The 20005-nt window shown below is 35.8% G+C and overlaps 1 protein-coding gene across 1 annotated transcript; it reads right to left on the bottom strand.

Moving 5' to 3' along the window:
- Positions 1 to 2737: 2737 nt before the first annotated feature.
- Positions 2738 to 14811, bottom strand: LOC111510277 (palmitoyl-protein thioesterase 1). The gene is made up of 5 exons (XM_023166185.2): positions 14640 to 14811; positions 10668 to 10905; positions 7260 to 7418; positions 6289 to 6565; positions 2738 to 3155 (listed from the first exon to the last, which is right to left on the bottom strand). Exons 1-5 carry the CDS (start codon positions 14737 to 14739, stop codon positions 3027 to 3029), a joined length of 903 nt encoding a protein of 300 aa, XP_023021953.2. The 5' UTR covers positions 14740 to 14811; the 3' UTR covers positions 2738 to 3026.
- Positions 14812 to 20005: the final 5194 nt, after the last annotated feature.

The following is a 20005-nucleotide window of genomic DNA, read 5'->3' on the forward strand; positions in this document are numbered from 1 at the left end:
TTTCCTGAGATTTTCAATTAATTTAGTACAATGAATTAAAAAAAAAAATTAAAAAAATATTGTTTTTGTCAGATTAAGCGAATCCCTAAAACATAAAGATAAACCATATATATCTTGATCTGACGCGCTTGAGTATTTCAAAATGGCGAATTTTTTTGCACATTATAATAATGGCCGCGAGTTTGCGTTAGATCAAAATCGTCAGGTTATTGAATGAGAGCTTTTTTTCGTTGTACTTAACACCCCCTTAGAAAATCTGACGCGCTCGATTTTTTTTTCTTTTCGCTTTTAACCCTTACGTACAACCACCCACATCATGCAAACGATCAGATTAACATACCAACATTATCAAAAATACGTAGGACATTGATGCTATCAATATCTGACGCGCTCGAGTATGTCCATGCAACAGTATTTTTTTACGTATTAAAAAATCTATAGCCGTTTCCCCCACCGATGAAAAGGTACATAATATATAACATTTTTTTCTTATTATTATCTGAGCTTTGCAACTTAATATGTCTCAATGACGCTCGAGTAAATCCCCATTTTGCATCGTGGGCTCCCCTGCTATGATATATCTTGTCTGTATTGTTTTTAATTAACTTGACTAAACCACATCAAAATTTTTTCTTTCCAAAAAACGGGCGGAAGAATAAAATATCATAGGAGTAATTTCTTGAATGTGAGAACCAATTCCACATTTGCAAACCGGCTTTTGGCAGAGGAACACGAGTTCAACGACTCTGACATGTTACATTTCGAAGAGAAAGGTTCAAAACTGAATCTTCTAGAATACTTGGAAATTAATAAGTTTCAGAATTCTGAAAATTTACTGAGTGGTAAAATACTTCCCCTCTATAAAATTTTCGTTAATGTGGAAATGGGTATTCAGTTTTTACATGTTCATTCAATGCGTTGGTGAAATTTCTTCCATATAGTTCTAATATTTAATAAGTTCAAATCTAAAATCAGGTAAAATTATTAGTCATCAAGTAGGTAGGAGGACTCAAATTGTTATAAATTAAACGTCGTCTGTTCAAAACATAAGGTGAATTTTCATTTTCCTCAAATAATATTTATTTATTCATCAATTTCTATTTTGTCCGCTACAAAGTAGTCCCTCTCAGATATAATGCATTTTTTCCAATCTTTGGAACAGTTCTGATATGCACTTTTTGGTATGTCCTCGAGCTCTCTCAACGATTCAGTTTTCATCGTCGAAGACGTTGTCTCTCATGGGTATCTTCAATGGTGTGAACAAAAAAGTCACAGGGGGCCAAATCTGGTGAATACGATGTCAGGATTACGGTAAGAACTCCTGATACACTACGCCACGGTGATTGAAGGAAACAGTAGTAGAAATTTGACATTTGATAAGATTTGAAATGCTTTTTTGGTCTTGGCTCTTCTGGGCTCTTCCTCTGGGACGATTGGACTTTGGTTTCGATATGTCATAACCATATACTCATGATTCGTCATCAGTTATGATGACGTTGACCGTTGCAAATGGTTTTTTGATCAAAATTCAGCCCTTTTGGAACGGAATTGACTACCAATCGCTTCATACACAAAACTTTTGAAAAATTTGCATGGCATGAGTGGACCAATATGCCGACATCTTCAGAAACTTCTCTATTGGTAATTCGACAATTCTCCATAACAATTTTCTTCACCGTCTCAACAATAACACCGGTTATTGATGTGCTTGAGCGTCCAGGACGAATGTCGTCATTCACATCTTCTCAGCCTTCTGTGGAAAGCTTGTACCACTTGTAAACATATTTACGACTCAGAGTACAATCGCCGTATGCCACTGTCAACATTTCAAGTGTTTTTGAGCACTTGATTCCATTTTTTACACACAATTCGATGCAAATTCTTTGTGATCCATTTTTTCGATAGCAGAAAATAGTAGAACACTTCTGCCTTTTATCAACAAACTGATCATACTAAACAGCTGGAATTGTGAACATATGTTCGAGACAAGTATTCCAACAATTAAAAAAATCGACAATCGAAAGTACGTAGCCAGCGTTTGAACATTCACCTTCTTTTTCGAACAGTTCACTAAAGCACTAATTAAGTAGAATTAGTATGAACACCCCTTGTATAGTGAAACACAGGTTGCGGTTGTGAAAAGTGTTCAGTGAAAATCTCACAATAGAATATTACTTGAATAGATCCAGGAAACGTTTTCTTTCCCAAACAAATTGGAAAGATAGTTATTTTTCAACTCATATTTCTCCATAACGACCTTCTATAATCGAAAATATATTTGGTTCGTTCAGAGCAGAAATTAACCTTGAATATTAAACAAACGCTGTTCATATCAACTTATAACTAATTAGAATTTTTTTTGGTTGATATGCTGGTTCAGTATCATCTCACATCTCCCACACAAATACTGCTGTCACAAACTAGAACTCTCAACACTCTTCTTACTCGTTTCGATAACCAAGTTGGCGTCATCTGTCTGTTTAAAATCTGTTTTTCCGTTAACCAGCTGTCGCACCCCTACGAACGACAACCCTCAGAAGTCGAAACTTGTGCGAGCCAAGGATTAACGAGGTCTTACCTTTTAACGTGTGATTCCCAACACATCAGGTGATCATTTTACGCCAGCGGTTTCACTTCTACCTTCAATTTACTTTATATCAATCTTAATCTCAGTAAAAGGATCTAGAAAAAAAACATCCCTAACTATCTCACATAGATATTTCAATGACAAATGAGGAAAAATAAAAGAACTTTTATTACATAAATTAAACATTTTATACAATGTGTTGATCATTTCAGTAAAATAGGAACATATAGTATTTTTCATTGGTTAAATTTGGTAGAAACTCATAAATAATTTGGTGATTTTTTAAAAGCATCACATCCGTTTCTGATTCACAATAAAAATAATTTATTGAATAAGTATGTATTGAATTTTTGACAGAACTGAGTATGAAGTCAATGAAATATAAATTATTTCGGGTACTACTAAATTTTTTGCGTGCAGTTTGAAATTCAGCCTAGAATCAGTCCTTTAAGAATGGTTCCAGAATGTTTTCCTCAAACCATTCCCATTTGAATCTCAGATGATCCCCTTCAACTGACAGAAAGTGGAGCTTGGAGTCGTCGCTCATTTTTTGCAGTCCCAACCGATCCTGCCAAAAATATCAAAAACAAGTATGAAAATAGAAATCATTCAGGATAAATGCATTATACAATTGCAAGTACCTTCAGGGAAGCAAATTTATCTGTATAAGGTCACAAATACTAGTAGCAGATTGAAAAGTGATATTGATCTAATTCAATGTTCACATTGAAAAGTAGGCGATGACATTTCCCTTTCCTTACTCAGGTTTGTCCTTTAATAACAGTCGAGTTCAACAATGCATACGTGGTTCCGCCTTGCACCACTGATGAGACTACGATGGGGCTGGTGTGTAATCATGTTTTTTTGGCTCTGATTTAAATTAGTTGTCTTGCAGTGAAAGCTGCAATGGAAGACAGAGGGCGAATCTTCGGCGGTTGATGTCGAAGTTTGGAGTTGCGACCGATCGCCTTGAGAAAGAGCCTCGTTTGTTTTTTATGTACACATGACGGTTTCGTAAGGGGAGATGCCATCTCCTCTACTTTCTAGTACGAATATTTGGTAATTGAATAGAACTGGCCGATACTTGATGAAAATCCATATTTTATTAAAAGTAATTGATACAGATTATTGTATGATTTTCACTATAAAGAGTTTTACAAAAACCGCGACAAACTTTACTGAATAACTTTTTTGATAATGAAGAATGTATTAGACTGCTATCGTAATCGTTTCAATAAAGAACTGAACATAATAAAACAAATAGTCGTCAACAATGATTACGATGGCGGTCTAATACATTCTTTATCATCAAAAAAGTTATACAGTCAAGCTTTGAAAGAAACTGACCCAATTCGAAGAGAAGAGGATAAAAATTATAGAACCTCAACCTACTTAGGCCAACCCCCTACAAATATTTCAGATTTTCTGCACAGCAAAAGTTAAAATATTCCTTTCAAAACCATTAACAACTTACGCATGTACATTGAGAATAACAAAGATAAAAGTTCATTTTAAAAAAAATCGGGAGTGTATAAATTATCATATGGGTCATGTCCGATATTTTATATAGGTCAAACTGAAAGAACGTTCAAACCTCGCATAAAGGAACACAAATATAGTTTCCAGAATGGGAAAATAAATTCCACATATGGAAAGTATGGAAATAAACAAATTCAAAAACTCTACATATCTCATGAACGATCAAACTGAATTGAATAATTCGCCATTATTGAGTCTGTTCATTTCCAGGTAAAAATAGTTCGGTATATTTATGGTACTTTCGAAAAGTTTATTGATATAGTAACTGATTTCATAGGTGACCTTTCCAGGTAGATTTATTCATTAGGAATTAGGCATACGAGTAGGTAATGGGTTAGAGTATAAAATGGTTGTTATTTAGAAGTATGCTTGAGAAAGCTATTGTATAGAGGAACACGTGTCGCGGTTTTTGTAAAACCTTCTATAGTGAAAATCATACAATTAACTGTATTAATTAGTTTTTTTACGAATGTTTGGAGTACAAACTGAATGATAAAGATTATTTCCTTGTAATTCAATGTTCATATATTGAAAGTAGTTGTTTCTGATGGATTTTTCTCCATTTTCATCTCCATCGGAATACTTCACACCATAATAGGCCTTGTCTGGAAATATCAAATACGTTCTTTCGACATTCCATCATACTGTGAAATTACCAGACGAAGTTTCTTCTTACTGCTGATCTTCTATTACAAGAAATATAAAATATTAGTGAAGAAAGGTTTGTTGGGTTGTTTTCTTGCATGAAAACAATAGTTTTTTATGAAAAAATTGATCCTGTTACCCAACCAACTTTTCTTCAGAAAAATTGTTGGATCACTAAACTAGTAAACTGATAAAATATTAGGGCCTTACATAGATAAAATCATTGTATATAGAAATTTTCGAATTGATAAATTAATTTCGTTTCAGCATATTCAAATGATTTTCCAGTTAGTGATTTCACTCTCAATGACAATTATTAAATAATGAAGTCGAGTATGAGGAATCCCATACAAAGAATAGAAAACTGAAACTCTTCTTATCAAAAATTAATGGTGTCCGAAAAAATTCATTATCCAATATTAGATAAAACGGTTTCAGTTGTCAGTGATATAAGGCTGGCAGTGATCATGACGATTATACTAACGAAGTCGCATTTAATTGGATCAACAAAAAAATGAAACCACGAATATCAACATGAATGTGGCTCCTGAAGGCGGTATGTTGGAAAGTATAGTTAGACACTGATCCTTAAATTGAAAGGTCATTTTTGTTTCTTTGTAACTTTCACTATGAATATACTTCTAGATGATACCATGAAATCCTCGTTCATCATAGACGAACGGGGTTAAGCCAACTGCAAATCCCACAGATGACATCTTCACAAGTCGTCAATGGTCACTTCTTATTGAAAATTGATTTCGTGACGGCTGATGTCATATTTTATGCTACCAACTCAAACCATTTTTTAGTCATCAACTTCGATTCATTTCATTTCATTTGCTACGTTGGAAAACAAGGAATCTTTCAATTCCATGATGTGTTGAATGGATCGACAATCGACTGTAGGTTGCCCGCGAAACTTGAACATTCACCTTATTTTTTTGAACACTCCACGATATTGATAGTTTGAAGAGTGTTTTAGGGGTAGTGGTGGGTCTACTAACGAGGCATAGCCGACTCAGGAAGCATATGAACAACATGGGTCTGACAGAAGAAACCCAATGCAGGTTCTGTCAAGAAGAGGAAGAAACCGCACTACAGTGCTCTGTGAATGCGAAGCGATAGCAAGGCTGAGACACGCAAGATGCGGGGAAGAGAAACCAGAGGCTGCCAGCTATATGAAGGGGTCAGTGTCAAGGCTATGGAGCCTGATCAAAGAGATCAAGCTAGATGATGAGCTCTAACAACCAAGGAGCATGACAATAGATCTCAAAAGGTTGCAGTGAATCAGGCCATGGGCCAGTTCCCCGACTATCTAATCTAATCTATTTGCTTGCTGAAGTTTATCTATTTTATTTTTTAGAAATAAAAATATTGTTTCCTTCTGCAACACTCTCAACAATGCAATTATTACAATTATGTTTTTAAATAGGAACAATTGTGCAATAACTTGCCTAATTGATTCCTTTGGAATCTTCAATGAAACTTTATGAATCAGATAAAATTAAACAACTTACATCTATGAATATGTCAGATTCTTGCAAGCTTTCGGTCTCAACAGACTGTCCAGGTTTGTAAAATCCAAACCATTCCGATTCTACAGGTACCACCATGCTGTCATTTTCGAATTTTACCATTACGAAGTTTTGTAGGGACTGGAGGTTGCGAATATATTCAGAATTAACTATCTTTTCGTTATTGATGTCGGCCAGAAATGTACTGTGGTCTTTGTATGTTTCTTCGTTGAGGGGATCATGCCAAAACGTAGCTTGTACCAACATTTTTTGTACTTCACTGAAAGAGAAACCTTACATTGAGGAACATAAGCGTGAAACTTTCAAATCTGGATCTAGTTTTTGCTTAGTAGCGGCGGGGTACTTTATTTTGTGTATGATATGAAAAATATATATGTAAACAAAGAAAGATGAAAGGTCATCGATGAAACTAAATAGTCACTATACAGTTTCAAAGACTATTTTACGTGATATTTTTCGTTTTAGTATCTTTTTCAGTAGCGGTTCTCCGTATTTTCGATATTCTGGTAAATTTTTCGAATTTTTGAGTCTATTGATTTCTAAGCATTCCAACAGATTGACTTTGAAACAGTTAGCAATTTTAAATGTCGGGAATCTTGAATGTCTCAGATTTCACCTTAGACTGACTAAACGTATTGAATTGATTTAGTTAATTTGATCTATCTGGAGAAAAAACAAAGAGATCGGCATTAAAAGTAATTTCGAAATTTCGAAGCTAGAAAGCGATGGATCCATATTCGTGTGATGAGGTCAATGTAAACAACTTTTCTGAATGATATTTTTCAGTATTTGGAAATATAAGGGTGGTTTACTCTTTCAGCAATTGCTAATTTTTCAATCATCCTGTATGATGCAAGGTGTTTCTTTTAAATTGATATATGTGATCTAGAAATATTTGTAGATCACATATATTTGTAGGAAAGATTTGAGACACATTGTACAATAATACTTACGGTACGTAAGCGGCATGGTTCAATAATCTCCTAACGAAATCACACACTTCAGCTATAAGCGATCCACATCGAGGAAGACCGTACACTCCTTGGTGTTGACCACCTAAAGAAATCAAGTTCTTGATTTTAGCTTGTGGGCATCTCTGAACTAGTCCTCGCCTGAAAAATGATTAAATTCGTTGGTTTTGATATACCAAATGAAACATTTGTTTTGGATAATCTGAAACAGAAACCGGAATGGAACTGAAATGAAGTAAATTTCAAGTCATGTTGTCTATTTTGAAACAGGCTTAGCCAAAAAATCTGGGAGCAGTTGGAAGAAGGTACTTTTTTATTAAAAGGGAAATCTTTGTGGAGAACTTTTGAAAAAGTATAATTAAAAATAATATGGACAGTCTCAAGCTTCTTTCGATCAGAATAATGTCCAAATATAATAATGCGAACATATATAGGTCAAAAAGGCATCGGATAAGCGGTATCTGATGCCATTTTGTTGCAGAATCAATTTGACACTCTACTAACCGGCTGGGTTCCAATTTATTCATATAAATAGCGTAGTTTTAAACTCGCAGTTCCAACCGTTAGTTAGGGAAGCTATGGACTATGCTGTATATATAGAAGGCTCCGAGACTCTGTCGAATGAGGCACCTATGTCCTCCGTTAGAAGGTGAAGAATCTTTTCATACATCTCACCCCAACCAGGTAGGGGTACACTGTGAAGGGCGGCACTGATGTATAAGGACATTCATGTCGCCATCCCACCATCAGTTATGACCCATTTGTCCCTCTGACAAACATCACTTGAGAGGGTAAGGGAGCCAGGAAACCAAGATGGATGTCGGTTGCAATGCCAATAACCAATGATGATTTATTTATTCATCTGATCAACAAAGGAAACGGAGACACCAAGAAGAAAATTGATAGTATTAAGAGGAGACAAAACATAGTCCCCCCATTCTGCCAAACCAGAGGTTGAATCTGAAGTGTTGTCTTGTATTTACAGATAACTAGGCGAAAATCTTGAGAGCCTCGAAAACGAATCGAATCTCTTCAGTATGTCATTATTGCTGCCATAAAAGATATTCCAGAAGATGACAGGTACGATTCTGGAGCTGCACATTCCTGCCTAGATGGTTGCAGGTTAACCGAGAGGATCAGGAGAGCATCTGTTATCTGGAAAGTGCAGTCAAGAGAAAACCGTAAACTACCATATCCTTAAATATTTGAAAGGCTTTAACATCTTGAGTGATCATCAATATGACTTTGACCGTGTGTGGCATGAGGGTTTGATGGCCAAATTTAGATGCTATGGCTTGTTGGATCATTTTTGTGTATGGCTTCCAGCTACCTGAAAAAACGATATCTGCAAGTGGCCGTCGATGGATATGTCTCGAAGACTTTCACCATCAACGCTGGTGTTCAGGGATCCATATTGTCTCCAATCCTGCTTTTATTGTATATTAACGACTTCTTGGAAAAAAACAAGAATCCAATATATTGATTTGCTGACGACAGCACACTTTTCTCGTTATTCCATTTGGATTCCAGGACATCGGCAGCGGAAGGTTGCATATCTTAATGAGGATCTAGAAGTGATTTCGAATTGGGATGAAACTAATCGTGTTCAATTCAATGCCACAAAAAGCCAGGCAACGTTTTTTTCCCAAAAGCTAAATGCCTCCGAACCGGACATAATAGTGCAAGGACACTCAATTCCGCTTTCTACTTCGATAAGTTTGTTGAGGGTTAAAATTGACACTAATACGTCTTGACACAACCATGTCGCTGGAATTGTAAAGGCTGCTTCACAAAAGCTTGGAATAATGTTCCGAACCAGAAAACTTTACACACCTCAGCAACTTTTGAATCTTTATAAAGCTTAGATCAGATCTTCTCTGGAATAATGTTCTCATGTGTGAAGCCCTGCCCCTCAGCATATCCTGAAGCTGCTGGATTCCGTCCAGAAACGAGCCATCCACCTGACTGGTGACGCGAACATCACTTGCAACCTTGATAGTCTGGAACATCGAAGAAAGGTTGGGAACGTAGTGGAGTAACAGAGGCCCAATTGCTGAGAACAGCGGCGAATCAACATTTCACGGTCATCACGAACACTGGCGGATACAAATAAAATTCAATAATTTGCAAACATTGTTCGTTCGTAAGTAGATTCATGGTCAAATTATAGACTAAACTGAACAAGTTTGACAATGATACAAGACACGATTCACATGTGATCTGTCAAAAACAGTGTTTCCAAAAAGATACCAGCAAAAAATCACTCATTATTTACACACAGGCACCGCTCTTAAAGCGCCTTAAGGATTTTCCTGTAGTGCTCGTGTTTTTTCCTTTAAAAAACATGAAGATGCGTTATAGGAGGCCTACTTCTCAAGCCATACATTATTGTTGCTCATCAACCTGACGAAAATAGTCGTAAACTGACTATCGATCAGGTCTGTTAATCTTGAAGTGGTTTATTCTGTGCCTGCCTCGTCGCTTCCCACTCTCGCCAGCTGACCTTATCCCTTCCCCTACTATTGAAGAACCATTGGGATTGGTACTTGGGATACTTTTCTAGTTTGTGGGTTCTTTACTTTCGTCTTTTTTTCATTTACATTTTTTGCGAGTATTACCAGAACCAGGATTTTGGCGCCAGTATTAGGAGGGACTGCTCACTACTTCTGTTGAAAACGGTTAGACGTTGAAAGGTTCTTTCCTTGAAAAACAAATATACACATTTTATGAACAGAAAATAATTTCACCGACTTCAGATGTATATGCGGATGGATAATCTGAATTGAAATATAAACAGAGGGGAATACGGAAAAGTGGTTTAGATGGTTCTATAACAATCTTGAGTAATTCACTCGTTGGTAACAAAAAATCCGAATTTATGTCTCAAACAAGAATGGAGGTCGAATATTGGATACATTAATTTTGATTCCGATAAGTGCTTACAGATGTTGGTGTAACAAATTGATATCAGAGTTGAGTCCTTTGCAGGAAATGATTAGAAATTTGATGTTGGATCAATTAGCAACTGCTGTTATTATGTTATTTCCTGTGAGCTTATGCTAGAAATACTCTGATGACTGTCGATAATTAGTTTCCAACTTGCAAAATCAGCCAAATATGCTTATCCTAAGATTAAGCGATTTTTTGTTGTCACCATTGATCCGGAAATATGCTGCAATGCAAGAAAACGTTAGCGGACCATGCCGGTTGAAATCAACATTCGAAATTTTTATTAGAAATTATCTAGAATAATCTCAAGGTACTTGATAAAGTCCATTGCTCTCATTGAGCCTCTACCCCACAAAACCGTTATTTCAGTGAATACTCCACTGGAGTTTTTTTCATTTTCATTCCGATTGACAATTCAATAAAATATCTGAATACACTTACAAGAACTGAGCTCCTTGAGATAAACCAATTGCATTGAATCCTTCAGCAAGAAGAGGATCTGCACCAACGATAGCACAAGCCTCTTGGATTTGTTTATCCGGATGTTTGAAAAAACCATTTTCCATGTCTTCTATCACGTTGTTACCGATCCGAATGGAAACGGTGTGAACTCCTGGTAAAGAGGCGTTCAGTTTTTCCATAAGAGCACCCAGACTGAAGGGAAAGCAGCAACTGTCACCTATTTTTAGAAAAAATGTATCAATTTGATCATTTCCCGATTTGCCGTTATAACCAGTTAACGAGCGCATCAACACTGAAAATGATTCAATTTTCAATGGGAACGAATTAGACCATGAAGTTTAAGTAAGTTAACGGTGTTTCAATTTATATTTGATTGGATTATACTTTACTTTCTCGTTAACTTATGACACAAGTGTAGACCATATTTTGATCATGGTGATTTCATTTGAATTTCGAAGAACTGTATTTGAAATTGAACAGTAAATGTTCAGTTAATGTTCTAGAACAACCTTGAGAGCATTATTTTTCTGGTATATCTCATTCGGTTTTCATCGACTTTTCCGGAGATTTTCACCTTCCTCAAAATGAAAAACATAGAAACTGTAATTGAGAATTTCATACAGGTGTGAAAATGACAGTATTTTTTTATAAAATGTAATATTTTTCACAAAGAAGAATGTACCATTTATCAGTAACCGATACTAAGGAATTGTATTTTAACTCCCAAAGTCCAAAATTTATCTCGATCTTCAGAATTGGAAAAATCAAATGTAACTAGCAGTGTTTTCCTTCGATTCGTTTGGATCTTCAATTAAGCGCTTCTTATCTATAAATTTAAATAAAACAAGGTGTGAGTGAAATATTATCCAATTTTTATTCGTTCGGAAGACCTGTGGATGCCACTATGTGTGAAATATAACATGGTTCAATTGTCCGTCACGATTCCTCTGGGTGGTTCACAAACGTCACATTTCACATAAATCAGTCTGAATTTGACCGATGGCATGGGTTATGTTGGCTTTGAGGACCGCTGAGGTTTGTGGGTTATTCGAATACACCTGCGACTTAAGAAAACCCCACAAGAGAAAGTCTAACGGGGTCAAATCGCATGTTCTCGGTGCTCAGTTCATATCGCCTCCACGCAAAATGACCATGACCTCAACTCGCTCGTACAGAATATCCAATGTGGCATGGGCTGTGTGGCCGTCTTGTTCAAACCATATATCGTTGGTGTCCAGATCATTTAATTCAGGCCAAAAGAATTATCGACCTAAACTGTTAGCTGTTGACAGTGATGGCTTGCTTGGCCAACGTCGTTCTCAAAGAAATATGGAACGATGACGCCGCTAGCCCAAAATCCACACCAGACAGTGACTTTTTCGGGATGCATTAGACGCTCTTGGATCTCATGTGGATTGGTATCGTCCCAAATTCGATAATTTTATTTTTTCACGTACTCATTCATCCAGAAATGGACCTAATCGCTGAAGATGATTTTTCGATAGAAATAAAGGCAGCTGTCAATTGCTTCAGCGCCCATTCAGCGAAACACGTCGTTGTCCATGGTCGTTTACCTTCAGTTCCTGGGTTAGTTGAATTTTGTACGGCTGCAGGCCCAAGTCACGACGCAAAATTCGTCAAGTTGGGGTCTGCGAAAGGTCGAGTTCTTGTGTGCGATGCGAAATCGACTGTCTGTACACTCTCACAGACAGTGGCGATTTTTTTGGCAGATGTTGCATGTGATCGACATACGGGTGTTAGTCGATCGTTTACTGAACTAGTGGACTCAAATTTATTCACCACATTACGAATAATCCTCTCGGTAGGACTTTAATTGCAGTACGTTGCCCGAAGGGAACACCCTTTTCGATACAACAATTTTGTTATTTGCACGTGTTGTTGAATGCTATATCCGTCCATGGTAATTTGGCAAAACAGAGAATTAATGATAACTAATTCGACAGATGTAGCTGCAACGAAATGGTCGTTCTCAATTGTCAAATTTCGGAAGTATCTATTGGAACATTTTCTCGACAGATGTCAAAGGAGTTTTGAAATGTGAAATTTATCAATGTTTTTTATCAACTTTCGAAACATTCGATGTAGTAAAAATGGTTATTTGATGTTGGTCTTGCAAGTTCCAAGTTGCAAGTTGGACAATGCGGCTGAAATTTCCAAAAACGGTATGCTGAACATGAAAGGTCCTTCAGACTGTGAAAAAATGATTCGATGTTTTCAAACCATTCCTTGGCATGCAACCACAAATTTCCGAATCTAAACGATACGGAAATTCTTCACTATGCAAGGAAGGGTTGCAAACTCAATTATTTAGAATCCTTGGAAATTCACAAGCATAAACATTGCGGGTGCAACCTGTTAAATGATCAAATCGATTTAATTTACTCTCCGGTTTTTAAATTGGCACATCCGCATTGTGAACTGTAAATTCAGGTACTCAATCAAGTCAAGTACCTCTATTTCTATTAGTACCTACAGGGATGGTATATATTGGCGAATGTAAGGAATCATTGTTAGTTTATTGTATAAGTTTGAGAATGTCCATATAGGACGAAACAGCAGTAACGTTAGTTACAAATAAAAGTGGTAAAAAACATAGAAATGTTCATTTCTCTTTTCGTTATGATCTCCTACCACGTAGTAACGGCTACATCCATCAATTTAGTTTTGGATCACTTCGCAGTCGGAACCAGAATAGAGGATTCATCAGTCCGAAATTATTCTCAATAAACCAGAACGCTGTATATCAACTGCGCATGATCCTGACGTTCTAAAACCTGAATTTCGTAGAACCAGAACAAACCTCTAACGGCTTACATATGTGTACGACTATCAGCCAAAAGACTTCTGGTTCGGAATGGTATACATTATTTCATTTCAAAATGCTTGTTTCACAAGATTATATAAGTGAGCGATTAGATTCACATAAAGTACTTGAAAAAAGTGATCTGTACTCTCATATGAAAAGCTGGTTATTCCAAATCGTCAATAGCCCTTTACCATCAATTTGAATTCCAACGATTTGCCACTATGGACTTTGTCAAAGTTATTCCGGATTTTTTTGTCGTGGTGTGCAGATTTTTATGTCTAACCCAGCTAAGTACTCTAGAAAGTCAGCAATCGGGATATATCGGATCCCTTGTAGCTGTGGGTCGGTCTATACTGGAACAAATGAAAGAAGTATAGGTACCTGTCTCTTTGAAATTGTCGCTTCATACAAACCGTCAAATCATATATAGCTTTCAAAGAAAGCACTCACATAATCTCATTCTAAGATACACGCACGCATCTAAAAACATATAGAGAGGCGACAGTAATTCAGAAATATAGGAATAATTTCAATAGAAAGAAAGACAATGAACATTTGTAAAATCTGGCTACCTGCCTTCAATTGTACACAAAGTCATTCAATCTAATTAAGAGAAACGAAGTCACGCACACCAATAATGATATTGAACCGGTCACAATTTTACATTGAGAACAACTCGAGCACTTCGACCGTTACCTCTTTGCATTTGATAATTTTTACCGCAGTAGTAGATGAAACGACAGACATAAAAACTGCAGATCACGATCGAAAAACCCAGAAAATAGTTTAGACAGTTTTCTCAGACCGTGTCTGTCTAAAAATTACGATAGGTATTTTTTTAATACCTATTTTATTCATTTGAAGAAAGTATTTAGGATTTATCAGAACACTATAATGAAATCACTTCGTGGGGTATTTTTAGATACTGTTGAAATGAAACAACCAATTTTTTTGTTGAGCGCCGATTACTAAAGCTTCCCAGATAACCAAGAGCATTTTTGTGAAGCACGTCACGTGATAATTGTCTGTTCGGCCACCGTGTGTTTACTTCTATACGGTGATTCGGCTATGCTTTTCTGAATACTTAATAAACAAACATAACCTAGCATGTACTAAGAACTTACCCATTCCGTGCCATAATACTATTGGAGTAATGGAATCGTTTGCACTCGTAACTAAGCAAAAAGAGCTGAAAAACAAAATGATATAGACAGTTGGCGTCATTTTGTTGATCTGATCGAAACTAATAAATAAAAACTCATTATCGGTTATAACTGCAGTTGAAGTACTTCGTTATCTACGCAGACTCCGAGAAAGAGAGCTGTGAAGAGAAATTGATCACTGCAGACAGTGCCGGGTAATAAGAGAGGCAAAACGATAAAGGATATTGTGATCGTGAAAAAATATTCAGGGTGTTTATTAAATATGCGGTGAAAAATTAGGGGACTATTTTTTGGACTATTCTAAGGATAATTTGTCCTTTGATGATTTTTAATAGGGCGCTTTGTTTCGAAGATACGGGGCGAAAAATAATTTCGACAATAACAGTTTTGGTGATTTCAAAACTACACTAGCTTACAGCCAATTTACGACTGTAATGCCAAAGGCAGTTCTTTGTTAATTTTTGGTCCCTAGATGCGAAAATGGTAGTAAATATTTCCTAACACGTAAAATTATGGAGTTATGATTTTTTTCACAAAAGTTTAACGAACATGACTTTCCAAATTGCACATAACCCGGAAGAATGGCGTTTATTTAGTGATTTGCAGATGCAGTTGCCATGAAGGAAACACACGAAAGTATGTCACTTATTCTAAATGCAATAAGTTATGATAGTATAAGTGGCAAAAGTCATAGAACTATTACTAGGTCTTCAGGGGGAATTTTAAAAGTTTTGCTGTTTTCTTTGCTTTTGGAACAGTAGGGCAACAAAGAGCCTTTATCAAGTGAAAGAATGGCCTCTGAGAGATAAATATATTCCAGGTCAGTAATATACCTCTTGTTAATCCCAAAAACATTTTGTTACCTCCATTACACATTAAACTGTGGTTAATGAAACATTTTGTAAAATCATTAGACAAAGAAGGCGATGCTTTTAAATATCTCAAACACGTTTTTCCAAAATTAAGTGATGCAAAGCTCAAGGAAGGTATATTTGTTGGACCACGAATCAGAAAACTACGAAGTGATCAACAGTTTGATCAAAAATCAAGTAATGTTGAATTAGCTGTGTGGAGTTCTTTCAAAACAATTGTTTCGGAGTTTTTAGGGAAAAAGAAAGTAGAAAATTAGGAAACACTTGTAGAAAAAGTGCTTGAAAACTACTGCAGAATGGGATGTCGCATGTATCTCAAAATCCATTTCTTGCACTCCTATTTGAATTTTTCTCAGGAAATTTGGGTGCTGTCACTGACGAACAAGGGGAAAGGTTCCACCAAGACAAACTGATAATGAAGCAACGTTACCAAGGCAGATGGGATGCAGCAATGGTGGGGGATTATTGTTGGTTCCTTATGAGGAAAAACGATGAAACATATAAACAAAAGTCAACATTTGCAAAATGGTTATGCACAAGAGACTTCATTTGAATGTTTTTTCATGTGTATTGTAAATAAAGTTTGTTATCCTCAAAATATATTGATTTTTTTTTGCTTTGATCTTCCCTATAATGTGTTTTGATTTCCCTATAATACGTGAAAATTTTGGTATGAAATAAAAAATAACTATAACTCTTAATCTTTACGTAATAGAACATTTTTGACTTTGAAGTCGCAATCAGGATGCTTTACACTCTCATATATAGCCATTATATAATATTAGTTGCATTTTTTTTCTTATTTGTTGGCTAGTGTTATTAGGATAGCCGAAATAAAAGTATAGCATACTTCACTGGACCTACCAAATAAAAAGACTAGCAATTCCGTTGGTACCTATCAACAACATTCCGATTAATAGAAATGGCTGCAGACATTTAATTTAAATAGTATGCCTCGTAAGTAATCCTGGTGTTTTTGAAAGAGTTCGGGAGTCGATGAGAAGATTGGATTCTTGCATCCGAGCAGGAGGGGTGGGGGGGGGGGTAGTTATCAATAGTTCTCGTAGATTAAGATTCTGATTCTGTCAAAACATTGGAACAGCAGCGATACAGCAACATAGTACTAGTATTACATGTAATTTTTGGTAATATATTGTTATTGTCGAAATTCGTTTTAGCTCCGTATCTTCGAAACAAAGCGCCCTATCAAAAATAATCAAAAGACAAAATATCCAATAGTCCAAGACACAGTCCCTTAAATTTTTGACGCATGTTTATTGAACATGCTCTACAGGGTGTTCCTTAAACACATGCTAATATTCAAGGAGGTAATTCTTAGACCCATTTAAAGGAAAAAACGTCGTATGGACGTATGTCTTAAACGCCTTAACTTTTGAGATACAGGGTGGCAAAGTTTTCAAAAATAATCAGTTTTTTAATAATAACTGAGATAATTTTGTAGACATCTTTGGCATATTTGATACATATGTTCCATGCCCCAAGGCGCATTTTCTGATGTACAATTTTCTTAATTTTCTCTGCCAGTGGCGTACGTACGAGTTTTGAAATGTATATTTTTGGCGAAAAAAATACTACGCCACTGCTTTATCTTGAATTAAAAATTATATTTAAAATCTCCATACATTTTTGAACACATTTGATTTATTTCGGAATGCCATTCAAAATTTCCATAACAATCATGTGTGGGCTGAAGAAAATCCCCATGCAATAACCGAAACCCATTTCCAACACCAATTTTCGGTTAATGTATGGGCAGGAATTATAGGTGATCATCTAATAGGCCCATTTTTTCTACCAGGACGCCTTGATGGTCGTTCTTATTCACACTTTCTCGAAGAAGACTTACCTGGGTTATTGGAAGATGTGCCACTTGCGTTAAGGAATCGAATATGGTTCATGCACGATGGCGCCCCTGCTGATTTCAGTGTAATTGTCCGAAACCATTTAAATACAGTTTATCCTAATCGTTGGATAGGTCGCGGAGGACCTCAGCAATGGCCAGGAAGATCCCCCGATCTCAACAGTTTAGATTTTTTTTTATGGGGTCACCTTAAAACTCTTGTGTATAAAACTCCCGTTGATACTTTAGAAGATTTAAGAGAGCGAATAGTTGCCTCGTGTGAAACTATACGAAATACGCCGGGAATATTTGAACGGGTGCGTAATTCCATGCGTAGAAGGGCGGAAGCATGCATACTAAGTGCAGGTGGCCACTTCCAACAATTTTTATATTCAGTTTTGGTATTATTACTAATTAACAAATTTGTGCTTTTCGTGTAGACTTACTGTCACAAAATAAAATAAAACTCGTTTTTGTGAAAAATTTATTTTTTTGCAGATTATGTTTTCAAATATTATTAGGGAATTGGTAATGCGTTATGAAGCAATTTTCAGATTCTCATTCATTTTAGAATTGATCTAATTTCTTAATTTGCTTTCTGTCGATTTCTATTTTTTTGAGTGAAAATCATGCGACGGACAAAGAAATACCAGGAGATCAAATTTTCTCAAAAATAAATGAGGATTTTAAAAATGATTTTATTTTGAAAAGAAAGCATTGGCGTAGTACTTTTTCCCCAAAAATATTCAATGCGAAACCCGTAGGGATGCCACTGTTTGAAAAAATACAAATTTGTGTACATCAGAAAATGCGCCTTGAGGCATGGAACATATGTACCAAATATGTCAAAGATCTCTACAAAATTATCTCAGTTATTATTAAAAAACTGATTATTTTTGAAAACTTTGCCACCCTGTATATCAAAAGTTAAGGCGTTTAGGACATACGTCCATAGGAAGTTTTTTTCTTAAAATGGGTCTAAGAATTACCTCCTTGAATATTAGCATGTGTTTAAGGAACACCCTGTATAGTGTCACCGTTGAAGTAGGTAACTCATGGGAAGTTTGGTTGGTTGGTTTCTGCTTCAAATAAGATCATAACACGAATACTTACCACTGTACCTATCTGTCAAAATTAACATTTTTTCCAAAGAAGATTGAAAAATGTCATTTCTTCACAGAATTTCAAAAAAGACGTTTAAAAACTTTTCTCTTCTACACTTTTATGACCGTATACCAAATTTGGTAAATCAGGGACAATTTGTATGACAACATGAAAAGTTTGGCAGAAGTGTAATAAAATGAAAAATGTTCGAACAGTGAGTAAGAAAGAAGAGTTTTTCACGTCAGTTCACTATTAACAATTGAGTTGACATGCTCTGTTCCGTATCAAAAACCCATTTCGAATTGCATTGAAGATATTGTGTATTGAAATAAAAATAAACCAGGTCCTTGTCAATGCAAGGAACATTTCTCATTGGTGAGGTTCTTCATATATAAATATTTATGAACAGACGTTTACACAGTCAGCGGTTCCATTGATGGATGGAAGAACTGGAAATCGTTGTTCCAGAGAAGAATAAAGATTAACAACATTTCTGATAATATCATTGTTTCTCTGGTAAAAATAGGATTCTTGAATGTTCAAAATATATATTTTTTTGTTTTGTTTGGTATCCGGGTTTTGCCGTGGCCTTCTTTGGTTACAATCTGCAAACGTTTCTACTTCAACTGCGGCAGTTATTTATAGTGGCGTAACAACTGAAGCTGAAGCTATTCCTCAAGCTATTGTGTAACGAAACACGTGTCGCCGTTTTTTCAAAACCCTTTAGAGTGAAAACTATCATCATCAAGTATCGGCCAGTTCTATTCAATCAATAACAATAATATTTGGCATATTATACGAGTCGGGGAATTAAAGACGTATACCTCTAGTGATTTTTGAAGGACAATAAGTTAACAATAAAATATTGAAAATACAACAAAATTCATAGATTTTTCATAAAATAATTGAATTATTATTCTAAAATATATCTTTTTCATGTTGTGTTTCAATGTGGCACCTAGATCGGCAAACGGCAAATCTATACTCTGGATCTTATACAAAAATCCTCGAAGTACTCACATTCACAAAAACGTTTATCTGAACAAATTCGAGAACATGTCTCTCTATATTTGTTTGTTGAACCCCTCTATGATTCAAACCAGAGCCTTCTTCCTTTTTCGACAAAATATATTATTCCATTAATCATTGATTCTCTATTCGAATTTTTCCGTATTTCATAGACATGCTTTTAATTTTGATTTTTTTAATTTTTCGAAGAGTCATTCACCAACTGGTTAAATAAGAAAAACAATTCAACATATTCCAGTGCAAGACCTCGTTAAGCCCTTGGTCGCATAAATCTCTAGAAGCTTCACAGGGTTGCCGTTCTTTTAATACTGACAGCTGCTCAAAGATATTTCTTGGAGCCTATAGATGAAAATGCATTTTTATGAAAGGAACAACAACAATCGAATGAGTACCTGCAGACAAATATCACAGTATTACTCATCATTGTCGAACAGTCAGAATCATTCTCTCTATTTGACAGC

Source organism: Leptinotarsa decemlineata, unplaced genomic scaffold, assembly GCF_025532065.1.
Source record: "Leptinotarsa decemlineata unplaced genomic scaffold, Ldec_3_MD MMD2_tig00000133_RagTag_RagTag, whole genome shotgun sequence".
Lineage (NCBI taxonomy): Eukaryota > Metazoa > Arthropoda > Insecta > Coleoptera > Chrysomelidae > Leptinotarsa > Leptinotarsa decemlineata.